General features: G+C 43.2%; 1 protein-coding gene across 1 annotated transcript in view; it reads right to left on the reverse strand.

The window, feature by feature from the left end:
- flt4 (fms related receptor tyrosine kinase 4) overlaps positions 1–18,221 on the reverse strand; it is a 197,567-nt gene that overhangs the window by 53,563 nt on the left and 125,783 nt on the right. Inside the window, exons 11-13 of the mRNA XM_080746555.1 lie at positions 7,393–7,528; positions 932–1,040; positions 433–659 (exon numbers count right to left, since the gene is read on the reverse strand). Coding sequence (XP_080602681.1) covers positions 433–659; positions 932–1,040; positions 7,393–7,528 — 472 coding nt within the window. The remainder of the gene's footprint in view (positions 1–432; positions 660–931; positions 1,041–7,392; positions 7,529–18,221) is intronic.

An 18,221-nucleotide genomic window follows, 5' to 3' on the forward strand; every position in this document is an offset into this window, starting at 1 on the left:
ATCATATCATATGTCAATACATTTAGTCTTAGTTTCAGTCATCGTAGCTTAGTTTTTATGTCGTTTTCGTCAGTGAAAAAAGGTATAGCCGACTAACGTTTTTCGTCCCAGTTTTACAGTAGTCGATGACATCAACGAAAACCTAGACTCTTCACCCTCCTAGCCCCCGAACTGTGGAATAAACTCACTTATAGAACTGCAAACTCACTCCAAAGCTTCCGCCGTGGTCTGAAGACTCACCTCTTCAAGTTCAGACTCCACCCAAGATTTTACTGAATAGGTGCTTGGTCTAGCTGTTTTTCTTAGATTTGCCTACTATTTCTATCCATTTGATGTATTGTGTTGATGTACTGATGTATTATCTTGCTTATTGTAAATCGCTCTGGATTATGAGTGTCTGCTAAATGCTTAAACTGTAACAATAAATTGTACCTGGAAGGAGAGCTGTCCGGCCAGTGGGTCTGCGTACAGGTGCACGCTCCTGCACTCCAGCTCCTGGGGCTTGCCTTGCTGCTGGTCCTGCAGTGCGCGCGGGTTGAGCCGGTACCACTGCAGCTGCTCGTAGGTGTAGTTGTCTGCGCTGCAGTACAGCGACACCTTCTCCTGCTCCAGAGGCTCCAGCGAGGGCCGGACCTCCGCGCTGAAGCCCTCCGGGATGGCTGGGAGGAATAAAAAGAATGATATTTGTATAGCACCTTTCATGACATGAAATGCAGCTCAAAGTGCTTTACAGAGCAAAAATGAAACAGAAGTGCTCAACAGAAGTGCTCAACAGAAAAGTACAAATGATTATCAATAACGCAGAAAAGGTAAATCATAAGAACAACATTAAAAACATGTAAAACCATAAAAACAAAAAACCCTTTAAAGATTTTCAGAGCTGTGAACTGTGTTGTGACCTTAGTCTGTGTACAGATCAGTTTAAACTTACTGGTGACGTAGAAGTAGACGAGTCTGCGGTCTGTGCCCACCTTGTTCTGGGCAGAGCACATGTACATGACCGACACGCTGGCGTTGTGGATGTGCAGCCGGCTCACCACCTGCAGCAGTGGAAGAAAAGCACTCTGATTTAGCTCTTGCAGTGGTGGAAGAAGTACTCACATGTTTTACTTAAAGGGGTACTAGGCTAGTATGTGTGTACAAACACATACCCCCTCCCCCTATAGTTGTCTTTGATGCTTTCATTGATAAGAGAGATCACTAACGAGCAATTGACACTTTTATGGCCCAATCAATCAGGTTGTGTACTGAGGTAGTACACAACCTCTTTGAAGTTCAAAGGGAGCAATTAAGAGCTCTGGCCAGCCCGCCCTGACAAAAACGTCCCTCCAAGGGATGAATGTCACGCTGATTTTATAATAAAGAACTACTCCTGGGAGCTTCTATCCAGTGTGCGGACATCCTCTCCTTTCATTGTACGTATTTCTTTGCCCAGCACCTGGTATCACTATGTTTTGGATGTGCGTGCTCCCCTTTTGAACATGAATGTCAACATAAACAGTGGAACAAACGCAAAATACAGCCAGGGGGATGTCTTTCTGCAAGGAAACACCCCAGCACAATAATATAGTGACTGATGAGGGGAGATGATTTAAAAAAAAAATGTATACACATAATATATTAAAAATAGTCTTAAAGTTATACTATGCAACTTTTTCAATTAAACAAATCTTAAATCTTAAATCGCTAAAGTTTTAGAACACCCACTCAATTAATTTCAGCCCTGAAGTAAGCAATTTACCCCGAGTGAGAGGACATTATGCTCTCATAATGTCCTGTGTGAGGAGGGTGTTATCGGACGAGGCGAGAGCATAATGTCCGACCCCGAGTGGTAAATAGCTTTTCTACCACATCTACCATATACACGAAAGAAAACACAGTTGTAACTTGCAAAGTTCTTCCTGGAAGCAAGTCCTCACACAACTGCGGCGGTTGTTCTGCCATAACCTCCGGAATTTAGCCAATCAGAATCCAGTATTTGAACACGTGACCGCAATATGTGGTAGAAAGGCCTTTCTAAATAGTTTTTTTTTAAATCCGGGCTGAGGTCCGGATTTCGCGGCAAAATTACGTCATCATACACTACCGGCCAATCACAGCGTGGATCATACACTGCCGGCCATTCACAGCGCGTCTTGCTGTCTTCTCAGGAAGTAGCTTGCCTCAACATAACAACAGCATTTACTCTGGTGAAGGTGTCCGTAACTCCCGAACGCCTGATCGGAGAGGGATGCGAGACCCCTCTACAGATGCGTCTCGGCGAGGCGAGGCGGACGTGGTGGTCTGAAGGCCCGGTCCGTGGGTGAAAAACGGCCGAAAAAAGCAGCGGTTTGCTATATCGCTACTGACCACTAGTTGAGCAACTTACACAGTATAGCTTTAAAGTTACTAGTTTCCCTTTAACCCATTTAGGACTGAAAACGCCTTCTAAATAATTACCTAGTTTTTCTGAAAAAACTCAAACATTTATTCAAAAATTACAAATATATTGTGCTGCTATATACTGCACATAGCAACAAGAACCCCAAAAGGGGTTCCCGCCAGGGGCGTCATTTGGGCCTCCAGGGTGTTGCCTTGGCAACACCCTAGCTTTTTCATAAAAAAATATAAATTTGTCATTTATGTATTTTCTCTCCACCACAAACGTTTGCAGGACAGTACATAAATGAATTAGGCCTACCCTCTGTGTAGAAATCCATGTCGCACTGCATCTCTACCTTGATTATCCTAAATTGAACGCAAGTTTGTAGGGTCTACTGTAGATTGGCTATTTTTGGTGCACAACGTCTGTGCGCGCACATGTGCATTCAATGAGCCTAATCGCGCAGACGCTCGCTCGCTCTCTCTCTCTCTCCCGTCTCTCTCACTCTCTCTCTCTCACTCTTTTTGACAGTGTTTAGTATTTCAATTAATTATTTAATTAAGTTCACTATCTTATTCATATTGGCACATTATTAGGCTACCTAACCTGTGGAGTATTATTTCTAGATAATAATAATACATAAAAAAAACGCCTGTAAAGTGTGTTTGTAGTGTGTGTGTGTGTGTGTGTGTGTGTGTGTGTGTGTGTGTGTGTGTGTGTGTGTGTGTGTGTGTGTGTGTGTTTCGCTGCATGCTAAATAAATAGTAACAGCTATCTGCAGCTCCTTGTTAGACTGTTGTGTGGGGAATAAACACCCGAAATTGATATAAAAAGCACCCAAACAGGATAAAACCCGAAAAACTTCGCACACTTAATTCCTTGCAACACCCTAGATATTGGTCAAATTACGCCTCTGGTTCCCGCCCTTTGAAAGGGTAAAAACACCAAAAGGGGTAAAGTAAAACTATCAGTACTGTAATGCAGAAATACTCTGTTACAAGTAGAAGTCCGCTGTTACGGAAATGTGGAAGTGGAAATCCAGAATAAAAAATTTACTTGAGTGAAAGTACTAAAGTATTAGTATCAAAATGTACTTAAAGGACCAAAAGTAGAAAATACTCATTATGCAGAATGTCCCATTTCACACGTTTTCAAATGTACAGTATAAAATGTATTAAAGATCTTTTGTGAACTTGTAGATCGGCTAATTTCCAATAGTCAAAATGTACTGTATAGGGGCTGAAGAGGTTATTGTATGTTTATATAATAATCAAAACCTACAAAGTAATTAGTAACCAAAGTTTTCAACTAATTGCAGTGGAGAAAAAGTACAATATTTGCCTCTGAGATGTAGTGGAGTAGAAGTAAATGTTGAATACTGAAGAAAGTAAAATGTTAGGTTGGAACTATTTGAGAGGTGGTAAGAAGACTTTAGCTATTGGTGAGCAATTATTTTGCAGATGGCAAAAAAAGTTGGCATAAAAATAGGTTTGTAAATTGGTAAAAATGTGATTATACTGGCATAGTTTCATGATGATCATTGGCCTTCAAACCAGACACCATATTTTTCACTTAATTGCAATACTGCTGAGATAGTGAAAACAGTTTTTTTTATAATGGTTGGCATAAATTTGCATACAAATGGTATGCAAGTGTTGGGAAAGTTCACTTAAAACATGAATAGTTCAAGTTCAAAACTTCATAATTCATATTCCACTTTTTGAACTAAAGTTCATGGTTCCCCAAAATGAACTAACTTAGTTCTTTTTTTAACCATAATGTTTTATACTTTTGGCTATTCATTTCTTCCTTTTTTTAGACGTTGCTGCAAGCTATTATTTTCCAAAAGTATTGACACAGCCCATATAGAACCACACACAGCAATGATTTCATCCAACTTAACATTGTGGTGCCCACAATGTTTAGGTGCCCAGTCTTCCTGCAACCTTATTGTGAAGGCAGAAGTTTCTAAGCGCCGCGCACATCCTGCAGGTTTCCGCGTTGGTTAAAATAGCTAATCTACAAGCTCACAGCGTCTTGTGGATGCGACGCGTTGTGAGCTTGCAAATCAGCTATATTCAGCATGCAACACACGTCATACGACAAAGTATAGTCAGGCTTTACTTGGGAGACGTAACCAGGCAGAGATTCACACACTGGGCTTAATGTGAATGCAAAGAAAGACTAGAGGACGGGCGACCGTGGACGCCCGCGCGAACGGGCGACCGTGGACGCCTGCGCGAACGGGCCGACGGGTGCCGTTCACGAACTCGTTCGACAATAATGTTCATCAAGAGGAAATAAAGAAGGTTCGGTTCATACCCGAGGGAAGTAGGGGTGCTGGAGGTGCGGCCGCACCCCCTCCCCCACGTCCCACCGCACCCCCCACCGCACCCCCTAAAGGGGGGTTGGGGGAAAAATATTGCCGATCGGCAAGTAGAGGCTCTGACATCAGTGGCGTGAAGTAGGAGCTATTGGCTACTTCTATTTCCAGTACAATTTCAAAATAAACATGTGTTGAATGATCGATTGTATAGACAAAAAAAAAAAGAAAAGCTCTTGTTTTGAAATGTGCTTCTGGGCACTGTCTAGAGAGGAAATGGCTTTCAAAGGACTTCCCTTTTAACTTGTCTGAGCGTCTGTCTCTCCGTGCGTAACATATGCGTCATGGACTCGGTGAATTATAACAATACGGGCATAAAGGAATATACAGAACACCAAGACAACACAACCTAGGCTATGAAGGCATTAAACATCGCCCTCTGCTAGCCCTGGCGTCCTCACTGGTGAGTCGTGGCTATAGACTTGTAATGATGAATGCTATGTTATGCTGCTGTGCTGCCTGGCTAGGCTAATGTTTGGGCTAGCTATAGTGGCTAATGGCTGTGGTGTACCAGAACCAGCTGTTTCCTAACACTGGGGTCTGGACCGATGCGGCGGACACGTTGTATGGGTCACAACGCACTGAACCCAGTGCGAAGCAACTCGTTGTGAGCTTGTAGATCTGCTATTTTCACTACTTGTTTGGTACAGGGTAGTAATGTCTCTTGGTTCACGGGCTAAAAAGTTTGGGAACCATCATGCTTGCTGTTGCAGACAGTGGTGTAAAGTAACTAAGTAGATTAACTGAAAAGCTCTGGGAACTGAATGATTTTATGAAACTGGCACTTGTTGTCTGACTGTCTGTTGGTACCAAAAAATCCAGGCTATATCTTGCTGGATGGTGCGTGTGGAGATGTAAGGAAAGCCGTTCCTGATTGTGTTACATTTAGCTAAAAAAGACTGCGGAAACCTGAATAAAACATGATAAAAATCGATAAAAAACGCCAAATTTTCGCGCGCGCGAAACGTGCACGCGCGCTATGCGCGCGTGCATGAGGGGCGCGTGACAGCACCCCCTACTGTAAATTAGTTCCCGCGGCCATGTTTCGGTTCGCGTTTGCCCAAAATATGAACATGCATTCCGAAAATCGGGCGTTCTAAAATCTTTATGCACTGCAGTAGTGCAGTAATACAAACGCGCGTATAGGCTTGTGGCGTGTGCATGCAATATTCGTGCATGCGTGACTTGTGGGTGTGTTTGTGTGACCTGTGTCAGGGCACACGGTACTGTGTGTGTGTGTGTGTGTGTGTGTGTGTGTGTGTGTGTGTGTGTGTGTGTGTGTGTGTGTGTGTGTGTGGGTGTGTGTGTGACCTGTACTGTACAGCCTCAGGTCAAACTGCACAAAACGGTGTGTGCATGTGCAGGGACATGCTGGGCCCCTGATTCAGCCCGGGAAAAAGAGTTGGAGAGGCCCTCATTGCGCGCTATAGAGAGAGATCTCTCTCTATAGCGCTGCTACTCAAAGATTTGTGACAAGCCAGTGGGCCAATTACATGAGTTATATTTCGTCATTGTCAGGTGGAAACCTTGTATGTCCAAAACCATTTTAAAAATGATTTAAACTAGTGAAAACAGCCGATCTACAAGCACACAACGCCTCGCACCGCGAGGCGTTGTGTGCTTGTAGATCGGCTGTTTTCACTACTTTTGTGCAAAAACTTTTATTTTTACTTTTGTGCAAACAGTTTAATTTTGTCCTAACGGCCGGCCTGGACCGGCCGGGAATGAACCGTCCGTTCGGGAGTTGTCCCGCTTTTCCCAATGGCCAGCACGTCCCTGTGCATGTGTGTGTATGTGTGTGTGTGTGTGTGTGTGTGTGTGTGTGTGTATGTGTGCGTGCGTGTGCGTGTGCGTGTGCGTGTGACCTGTACAGTATCAGGGCAGAGTGTACTTGTGTGTAAACGTGTTTATGAGCGGTCCTTGCAGGAAGTGTGCACGGGAAGCACGGTATAAATATTTCTGAGGTGGAAATGGCCTTCCAGCTCCCGCTGACATTAGTTTGTCACAGAACTCACAGTTTGGGACACTTGTATAAAAATATCACAGTTCATGGATAAGGCTACTTACATAAATGTGTCCCTTTCACATGAGTAACATTCTCTAATCTTGGTGTTATTCTCTTAGTGAGATTTATTAATGTTATTATATGCATTGCTATTAGTTTCCCCTGCTAACCGCCCTTGTTTTTAGAAAATTACTTGGAATAGTAGAATTTATTCTTTTCCATGTGAAGCGACTTAGAAAAGTGCTTAATAAAATCTGAGGTACTTTTTTATTGTTATTGTTATTCCCTGTTGTATGCAGCCATATTAATCAAGGAACGATCATACGTACATTTTTATTTATTTTATTCTTAGACTTTTTTTCATGTTTCCTGGCCTCAATTACACCAAAAAAACCTTGACCTTTCAACATTTAGTGTTTTTTTCTGTAATCTGTAGTTTTTTGAATAATTAGGCTCAGAAAGGTGAGTTAATTTGTCTCTGGAAGTATGCATCCTCATCCAGGGGAGGGTGTGGTTGTAGGGGAAAAAAGAATGACATTTTATGCCATAAGACCTTTAATAATATGCGTGCGGACAGGCAGACATTCCAAGAAAAACTATTTAACGAAGGCTATAAAAGGTCAGCGAAGAAGTAAATCTAACCTTTTGTTTCCCGTCCACCACTTGCGTGGAAGTCTTGATCGTCTCGATGTCATTCATGGCGTTCTCCGAGGCGATGTCCTGCCAGTTCTGACAGTCTGCCATGCGCTCGCTCCGGCCCTTGCGCTCCCGAGCGGCCCTGGAGAGACAGAAATGCACACGCGTTTAAGACTTCTGCCCTCATTGGCATGCAGAGCAAACAGTGGGCAGCCGGGGATGAATAGAGAAGCAGGCATCCAGATATTTTATGAGAACATTTGGTTTTTCCTTTTTTTGTTTGTTTTATGCCGTCGGTTACGGAGCGCTGTGCTGCATTTCATAGCAGAGACGGAAGCTCGATCGCAGGAGGGCCAAGACTATCGCCGCTGCCAAGTGTTCCATCTGCGAGCTCCCTTTCCGTTAAGAAACTCTACGGCGTGAACATCACGGCGGAGCAAATGAGACATGAAATTGTTTTTTTTTGCTTTTGCATGTCCTGAAAAGCGCAAGAAAACAATTCCACGTGAACATGAAAGCGATCAGTAATTTTAGTAAAGATCTATTGAATGAACCGGTACACTGTTGCGATCAGACATTATGAAATGTGTACATTTGAAGGGGGTGTCAAGCGTGTGTGTAGCATAGCCTGTACATCCTAGACTTACATCCTAGTCTGAAGATGTTATGCAAGCACGACCACCGCTCACTTCACATTGGGTGTGATTTTTTTAGTTCAATCTGTGTTTTTAGATATTTTAGTATTTCAGCATGCAACAACTGGTCATATGATGCAAAATGCATCATATGACCAGTTGTTGCATGCAGTTGTTGCATGGTGATACAAAAAAATCTAAAAACACAGATTGAACTCAACTGTGTTGATCGTGTCCCAAACAACAATAAAATAAGATCTGGTTGTCCCAGAGGTGGTCCTTTAATGATGCCCTGTTAGACAGATCCCTGTGATGCCAGGGGGAACAAATCCCTTTTATGCCCATATATAGAGATATGGAGTTCCCTGTGATGCCAGGGGAACAAATCCCTTTTATGCCCATCTATGGAGATCCCTGATGTCCACACCCCTGATGTCCACATCACGACCTCGCTTGTCGCTTTGAGGCGTCGTACTAGTTTTTTATGTGTCCTTGTGACATACTGTATCTTAGGGGGAAAGGTTTACATATTTATGACACGAATGTAAGGTTCCAAAAATGTAATTCAGGGGTGCTGTGGATAAAAAAGCTATTTCCAGGGATGCCCGGAGTCAAAAAGGTTTCAGAACCACAGTTGTGAATCCCACAGTCCCAATAAACTGATCTTGATGTGTCAGGGGGAGGTTGGATTTCCACACGCTGGTGATGCCATTAAGAATTCTACTGTACATTCCTCACTTTAAGGTCCTGCTATGTGGAGTTGACACATGTGTGCCCGGGTAAAGTCCTTGACCTCCTTGCACAGGAGTGCGTGGAAATGTCCTCACGAAATGAAATGTTTGTGGCTAAAGTGGGATCAGTACTGCGGAAATTGGAAGTGGTGAAACAAGACAAAAATGAGCATACAAAAATTGTAACTGGAAGCTGGGGTGTTCTCTCTCCTTTAACATGGTTGACACGCATCACAGCAAGCACCAACACTGATCATCATAATTACATAACTTCAATAATAAGTACAGTAATCTTATAAGTAAACTGATGACCAACTAGAATTAGAGTGGTTCTCTTGCTGCATATGGAATTTGACAGGTCAGGGTACCCAACAATACATTCTAAAATTAAGCCCCCAAGGCAGATAGATGTTGTATTTCGAATGGAGAGTCAGGAGAGATATTCCATATGCCCAGTGCTGGTGACTGCAACTGTACAGGGATAGGAAATAGATCAAAATTCATATAGGTGGCCATGAAATCCATTTTATCAGGTCATGAAGGTCACTGTAGATAGGTGGAAATGCCCAAAGCCAATTGCCTTGGCAAATGGCTTGGACGTAGGTGTGAGCATCTGTGCTGTGAATGTGATAGCATACAGTACGTGTGTTTGCACACATAGGCGTACGGCTTTGTGTGCGTGTGTATGTGTATGTATGTGTGTGTGTGTGTGTGTGTGTGTGTGTGTGTGTGTGTGTGTGTGTGTGTGTGTGTGTGTGTGTGTGTGCGTGCGTGCGTGCGTGAGTGCGTGCGTATGTGTGTGTGCATGCGTGTGTGTACTAAAACAAATAAACACAAACGATAGAAGTACCGTTTAGTGTTTGCTTGGTTGCTCATTAGTTCTCAAAGTGGGGTCCGGGGACCCGCAGGGGTCCTTTAGGGAGTTCCAGGGGGTCCCCACCTAAATGGGGAGCGTTTCGCTGTTTCTACGTGTCATCTTTTCGACACCCAAACCTAACCCTTACCCTAACCTCCGTGGGGTGAGTCGCTAACCCTCTCGACGCTCCGTTGTCGAAATGATGGTCGTTCTAAAGAGCGAGATTTCCCCAACTAAATATAGTAGGAACCAAATGGACCCTTATGGGTATGTAACTCAGAGAGCGTACAAATGGAACCAAACAGGTCCATTTGGTTCCATTTGTACACCCTTAAATTAACATTGATTTTACAATATAAATTGGGGTCTCAGAGATAGAAATAGCATTAAATGGGGGTATGTAGCCTAATGGCTGTCTCACTGGGGGAGAGGCCTCCTTCGGGCTTCTTGCATAAAAAGGTAAGTCTTTTTATATTCTGTGTACGTGCGTGTTTTTTGTATTTTTTATATTGTGATAAATAAATCAAATCAAATCAAAGAGACATTATAAATCAGTGAACACAATATCCAGTTAAAATGAAAAAACAGGATCAAAAAACTAAAATGGTAGAGATACCAATTTGAAAGCAATTATATTTGCCAATCGTACTAATCTCTCCATCATTTAAAATAGATTTAAATTCCACCATAGTGATCATCAGCTCAGGGCAGTTTCAAATCCTTCTGCAAATCATTGCAGGGTGAAGGAGCAGCATATTTAAACGTTTTTCGCCACTGTGTTCTTCTTACTGTCGGAGAAAACATCTGAACGTTATTGTGAGGACGCAGATGTATGTGTTTGTGAACGTAGGTGTGCAACATGGGTGTGTTCACTGTATGTTCATGTGTGTGTGTGTGTGTGTGTGTGTGTGTGTGTGTGTGTGTGTGTGTGTGTGTGTGTGTGTGTGTGTGTGTGTGTGTGTGTGTGCGTGTGCGTGTGTGTGCATGTCTGTGGGTTCGCTATATTTTCTAACCCATGTGTGCATGTGTGCTACACTTCCGTGTGTGCGCGCGCGCGTGCGTGCACGTGAATATGAAGTGAAGTGTGCCCCAGTAGCAACAGAATAATAAACAGCATGCCGTGAGTGGTGAGATGAAACAGGTTTGAGTGTTCGAAATGGCCATCGCATCATTGACTTCTCTCTCTCCCTCATTTCATTAATTTCTCCCAACCCATCCCTTCATTTCCACCTCTACTTTTTATTCCAACAGCCATCCCTCCCTCCATCCGTCTCTCACAGCCACTTGTGTAAATTGTGAAATGAAGGTTGTTTATACAGTAGGTCATATGATATCAAATTTACATTTTTTTTTACATTTTAATCAGGGGCGTCAATTGGTTATGGCGCAGCTGCCATACCCTGGGTCCAGGTGGGGAAATAAAAGTTACTTTTAAATATAAATCCATGAATGTCTCTTTGTCTATCTGTGCTGGTTATTATGTTGTTAAATTACAGTAAAATAACTACAAATGCAAAACGTAACAAAATGGTCACTTCAACAAGGTATATTCTCCACACTACAAAAATGGTATATTCCCAGGTTCCGCAGGTCAGCTGCACAGGTGCAATGCATTATTGTTAATTGTGGCACGTTTACTAACATGCCAAGTTTAGCTGCACTTGAACAACCATCCAGCCCAAGAAACCGTAGAAACAGGGGAAAAAAATCTTAAAATAAATGTATCATGCCTGTTGCTAAGGTATGGCAACATGACTGGTGTCTTGCACGCACGCCTTTGCGCACGTGCAAGACACCAGTCATGTTGCCATACCTTAGCTTTTTCTGAACTGACGCCACTGATTTTAATGTTCTTTTTTGTTTCCTGACCTCAATTGCACCCCCCCCCCCAAAAAACGGAGCTTTCAACATTCAGTGTTTCTTCTGTAATTGCTCTGGAGTGTTTGTTCAGTAACAGTGTTGGCAATTTCAGCCAATGAGGATAGAGTATACCATTGGTTCTCAACCTTTTCAGGCCGCGACCCCCCAAAATAATCATATTTGAACTGGGGACCCCCCACCCTGCACAAGCACTTGAAATTGTAGGAGTTGTCATTACATTTAGTTTGACTCGATCTATTCCATTGCGAAGATAGCCGATCTACATGCTCACAAAAGTCTTTAAAGTCCTTAAATTGTCACTTTAGAAATGTGCAGGCAGGTACCCTGTATACACTTATACTGTATGTTGGTCTGTTTACTGTTGAGTGAGAAAACAAAGTTAACGACCCACAGGTTGAGAACCACTGGAGTATACCCATACATCAGCTTCAATTTCATACTGTTCACGTTCCAATTTGTCCACTTATTTCTTTGTTTCATCAACTTCTAATTTGGCTTGTTTACCCTGTATCGTGTGTGAGTTATTTCCTGATTCGATGAAATTGGTATTTACTTTTACAATTTTCGCTTGTTTATCCTGTATGGTACAGAAATAGGAAGTAAATACCAATTCAACATGTACGAGATTGGATATCCTGATTAGATGTACTGTATCCCCATCTGAAAATTACCGAAGATTATCCCATCTGTTTACCAAAGAGGCAGAGCTAGAGAGAAGGGGAGAGCCCTGTTACTGAACAGACACTCAGACAGACACAAAAACCTTTGGTCATTTTATCAGTCTACTCAGGCTTTTGTAAACACCCTGGATAGATTTGAATTTACTCAATTCAATATTTAGACTCTTAATATTCATTTTATCAGACACTCCCCATCCAGGGCCCCTTCCTGTTCAAACCCATTATAACTTCAAACTCCATTTTAACCATGATAGACCACAAAAAAGACGGGTGTTTTTGATGAATTTGTCATGGTTAAAATGGAGTTTGAAGTTATGATGGGCTTGTATTGGAAGGGGCCCTGGCTGGAGAGTGTCTGATAAAATGAATACCAGTAAGACTCCCTAATCAAACTTTAGAGGGCAATGGTAGGCAATCAGGAGGGAATTATTACGGGAAATGGGACAGATCCATGTTGAAGACATGACTTTAGAGATAATGTGTACCGCTTTGCCTGATTTTAGGGCAACATCTGTAGGAGCAGTGTCCAAAAATGTGTTTAGCAAAAATCGGCCTGATGGTGGCGCTAGATGGGACAGATGCATGTTGACGACATGACTTTAGAGATACAGTGTACTGCTTTGCGTGATTTTAGGGCAACATCTGTAGGAGCAGTTTACAAAAATGTCCAAATGTGCCATGTGAGAAATGACAGCCAAGAAGTGTGCAAAGTTTGGCATGGATCGGGGGCAACGGTGGCAGAGATATGAGTAGGGGAAAAGTGTGATGTGACAGACAGACAGACTGGCTGATAGACAGACAGACAGACAGACAGACAGACAGACTGACAGACAGCCGGTGGAGGTTTTGATAGTAACTGCGACCTGACGGTAGTACTTCAATAAACCTACTTAGCTACGCTGCTCTTAGGGCAACTCATTTCCATGGCTCATTCGACCAACGGATGCAATAATTCCTCTCTCTGCCTCCTACATATTTTACACTTCTACGTCAAGATACGTTATTATTAATCCCACTGTGGGATTGAGCATGCTTGAGGAGCTTGTTCACAGAGGAACTGTGAGCATGCTCATTCCCATTTCACAACACTAGCAAGGTCAAATATAGGTTTTACGGAAATAACCCGAGATCCACATGGGAACGGCGTGGCTTTAACCCATTTAGAACGGGTACACATTTTGTGTATCATTATTTTATGCTTTAACTATTGAAAAATAGCAGATATACAAGCTCACAGCGCGGCACCGAGTGCCGCGCTGCGAGCTCGTAGATCTGCTATTTTTGAAAAGTCGTGAACATTAGAATTTTGACCCGATTCTATAAGTGTCTTTTGAATCCTTCTAATTCTAGGCCTAAATGGGTTAACAGTTTGGCTGCCACGGGAGGGATATACCGCCCGACACTTCCTGCGCAATCTTGCCAATTAAAAAGTTGGGAGGGATATACCGCCCGACCCTTTTTTTTCATATTACAGTAGTACAGTGTTGGATCTATGCGGTAACCAAGATACAGCCCTTTTGGACGATGGGACGGTCGTCATGCATGACAATTCAGTGGCGTCAGTTCAGAACAAGCTAAGGTATGGCAACATGACTGGTGTCTGGTGAAGACACCAGTCATGTTGCCATACCTTAGCAACAGGCACGATGAAAAGTACATTTTTATTATTTCCCCCTGTCAAGGTATGGCAGCTGCATACCCCTGCCATACCCAATTGACGCCCCTGCATGACATCACACGCTCACGACCAAATTCAAGCATGCTGGTTGGCCGGTTCCCCCCAGAAACAAGGGTCTCAAAGAGTTCAGTGACTTTTACCGTGGACACACAGCAATCAGAGGGAGAGAGAGATATATTGAGAGAAAGAGCGAGAATCAGAAGCAGCAGAGAATTTAGTTATAAAATCATTAGATTTAGTATTATTTAGAGAGATAGGCAGCCGAATCATGCCCCGCATCCCGTGGTCTCTCCCCGCGCCGGGTCAGCGGAGTGGCGACATGTCGGAATGGAGAGCGACACCCCCCCGCGCCATGCCCCGTGGACAGTCTGACTCTGGACACCAAGCCCGCAGTCAACGGCGGTGGCCGGCGCTCTTCCACGATCGGTTCATCAGCGACTAGCGAGGGCCTCTGCTGCTACATCCACTGCCTCGATTTTGGATCTGGCGGCGAGAAGAGCTCCTACGGGCGATCGGTTCATCGAAGGCCTCGGCTGGTAGGATCCACGGCCTCGATTTTGGATCTGGCGGCGAGAAGAGCTCCTACGGGCGATCGGTTCATCGAAGGCCTCGGCTGGTAGGATCCACGGCCTCGATTTTGGATCTGGCGGCCAGAAGGCAGAGCACCGATTGCTGCCGTTTCACCCCGCGCCCTGTAGGATGCACTGCGAACCCGGTAAGCGTTACAAACTTTATGTTCTCTGTTTCACTTTGTTCTATACGTCTGTCTTTCAATGTTATATGAGATCAGTGCTGTGGTCTACCTGTAACGGTAACGCACGTATACGGGGTCTGCTGTCGGACTTGGCCGACTTGTGACACCCTCGCGGGCACAGGGCGCCGCCAGCCGCTGGCCTCTATACCTCCGTGATGGAGGAAAAATAAAATATGAATAGCGTCTGCCCTCTTGAACCTTTCAAAGTAGCGTATTTGATAGGGATTATGCACAATAGCGTCTGCCCTGGCCAAACGAATAGTGGGTGATCGTCTAGAACACACCACTGAGATGCATAAAGTGTGGTTCCTGTTGAAATAAGCCATGAATATGTAGCCTACTTCTTTCTAATGCAAGCTTGTAATACATTCTTCAATCAATCAATAAGCCTGACCTGCTATTGTTTTTTTTTCACGTAGGGTGCAAACAGAGCTATGTCGCATTGTGACATTTTATATATATACAGGGTACAAATAGCAGCATTATTTTCCTACATAAAGGTATCAGCTCTGTTTCATACTGTATGTGCAGTAGGTCTAGATGTCAATCCATGGTTTGTAGTAGCTGTAAGTTCCACCAACTTCTTCCAGTAAGAATACATTTCTTTATAGTTAGGGTTAGTTTTTTATCGTGTGTGTATACCTAGATAGATAGTTTAGTAATACAATCTGTGTGTGTGTGTGTGTGTGTGTGTGTGTGTGTGTGTGTGTGTGTGTGTGTGTGTGTGACATAATAACCTATCAAATCGATCTACAAATCTACAGTAGTTATGTCAGTCTATAGGCTCTGCCAGCAGAGCCAATAGACTGGCATAGCTGTAGATTTGTATCAAAGCAGAGCCCATAGAATTCAGTGGCCACGTATATATACATACATTTGAAATTATTTAGACTAGTGAAAACAGCCGATCTACAAGCACACAACGCCTCGCGGTGCGAGGCGTTGTGTGCTTGTAGATCTGCTGTTTTCAGACGTATACAGACGTATCATTTAGTATTTTTTTTTCTTCTATCATATACAGGGCCCGTGGAGTCTGACTGGATGGAGGAAGGATGGGATCCCACAGTCTACCCATTCCCTGCTACGCCATGAGCTGCTGGAGACGATCTGCAACCAGACCAATGACAACGCAGAGGACAGTATGATGGCGGATATAGCAATAGCGGAGGAGTCAGGTCAGGTCACTGTAAGGTTCGCTTCCTGGACCAATGTCACTCTATGGGAGCTGAAGAACTTCTGGGACTTCTCTTCCTCGTTTCCCAGAACAATGAACACACACACACGCACGCACGCACGCGCGCACACACACACACACACACACACACACACACACACACACACACACACATACACATACACATACACATACACATACACATACACATACACACACACACACACACACACAGGGTGAACCGTACCATCTAGTGGCCAACTACAAATAGACATTGTTGTGCTGCCTGCCTTAGAATACAGTACTTTATTTTGACTTTTATATTCTTTTATTTATTCTTTACTTGCTGCACATTTATTAGTGGCCAAGGCCACGAAGTGGCAATGCCTTGGCCACTCATTGTTATTGGACTTCATCACTATTATTATTATTATTATTATTATTCCGCCACTTTTGCTCTAGCGGCTAGACCGTGCAGTCGCTTTTTACGAAACTCGGCAGTATGGCAGAGGACTATGCCAAACGGCTAAAACGCGAAGCTCGCAACAATCGGCCAAAGGGTGGCGCTGTAGGAAGCCTTCGAAAGTGCAAACTTTGAACTGGTGTAGCTCATGCCCTGTTTCAGGTACAGCAATGAAACCTGTATACACTTATGCGTCTCCTCATGCCGAACAACTTTTACGCTCTGACTTTTGACCTCTGACCTTTACCTCTCCCACAATTTTGAATTCTATGAAAAACAGTAAAAATGTATCTCCTCCTGGGATTTTCGCGTAACGTGCGCGAAACTTTTTTTACATGAACTTTGGACCAATACGGTCTGAAAAGTTAGCCGGATTTTCTTTAAAGCGAAACATTATTTTTTAATAATTAACCGTATAATGCAGTTTCATGCAAATTATTCTTCTGCCTCTAAATCATACTGCAAAGTGACACGTTCATGGCAGTATGGCAGAGGACCATGCCAAACGGCTAAAACGCGAAGCTCGCAACAATCGGCCAAAGGGTGGCGCTGTAGGAAGCCTTCGAAAGTGCAAACTTTGAACTGGTGTAGCTCATGCCCTGTTTCAGGTACAGCAATGGAACCTGTATACACTTATGCGTCTCCTCATGCCGAACAACTTTTACGCTCTGACTTTTGACCTCTGACCTTTACTTCTCCCACAATTTTGAATTATATGAAAAACAGTAAAAATGTATCTCCTCCTGGGATTTTCGCGTAATGTGCGCGAAACTTTTTTTACATGAACTTTGGACCAATACGGTCTGAAAACTCAGGCGGATTTTCTTTAAAGCGAAAAATTATTTTTTAATAATTCACTCAATGTTGCAGTTATATGCAAATTATTCTTCTGCCTCTAAATCATACATGCAAAGTGACACGTTCATGGCATTTGGCAAATATGTCGAGGGTTAGTCCAAATATCACTGAAAGCAATCTTACTCCAATTGGCCAAAGGGGGGCGCTATACGAAGCGTTTGAAAACTCAAACTTTAAAGGGGCATAAGTCATGCCTCGTTTTGTTTGAAGACATGCAACTTGCTTACACGCGTGCCTTGACTCAAGCTGAAGACATCTGTGTCTTTGTTAAGTAAGCTCCGCCCTTCGATTTTCCGCCTTTTGGAGCAGTTCGTAAAACACTTAAACCATCTTTTATTCCGGAACTTTCGCGTCACGTGCACAGAACTTTTTTTACATGAACTTTGGACCAATATCTAAAGATCTGTCAGATCGGATTTTTTTAAAATTGAAACATGCTTTTTTAATAATTCTATCAACATTGCAAGTTTCATGCAAATTATTCTTCTGCTTCTAAAACAAACATTTAAAGTAATATTTTCTCACTGTGCAGAGCTGTGCATAGCTCACATGGTAAGGCCTTTGTCTATCATTCCAGAAGTCCCCTGTTCAAGCCTTACCTCATGCATTTAAAATACATTTTACAACATTTTGCCGTGAAAACCCTGGTACTGCAACTGAACATGGCAACCCGACCAAACATGGCAACCTTCTTAAGCAAGGGTATAAATAGTGGTTGAGTTGAGGCCACTCCCCCCCTCTCAGATTGTTTGAAGCCGCATGGTGCTGGTGGTTGCTGCTACTCACTGCTACATTATGCAGCAGCTGCAGGTCTGTACACTGTTCATTATTCCAACAACTATTCCAATTTCTAACAGTTTCATTCATTATACTTACCCATACTATAATGTGGCTTTTAGATTTACCTCACCTGACCATACCTACCTGATCCACTCGATACACTGGCTGTGTGTGATGGAGGAACAATGTGACTTGGTAAGCTAACCATGTGCTCTGAAATGTTATGTTGTTTTTGGTTTTGGGATCTAAATGTTAAACGATTTCTTTTGGAATGTAATGCTTGTATGTTAGCTGCTACGTTGATTATTGAATTGATGTATTTTGAGTTTAATGCCAATGCCTAGT

Source organism: Nannobrachium achirus (genome assembly GCF_963921795.1).
Source record: "Nannobrachium achirus genome assembly, chromosome: 17".
NCBI lineage: Eukaryota > Metazoa > Chordata > Actinopteri > Myctophiformes > Myctophidae > Nannobrachium > Nannobrachium achirus.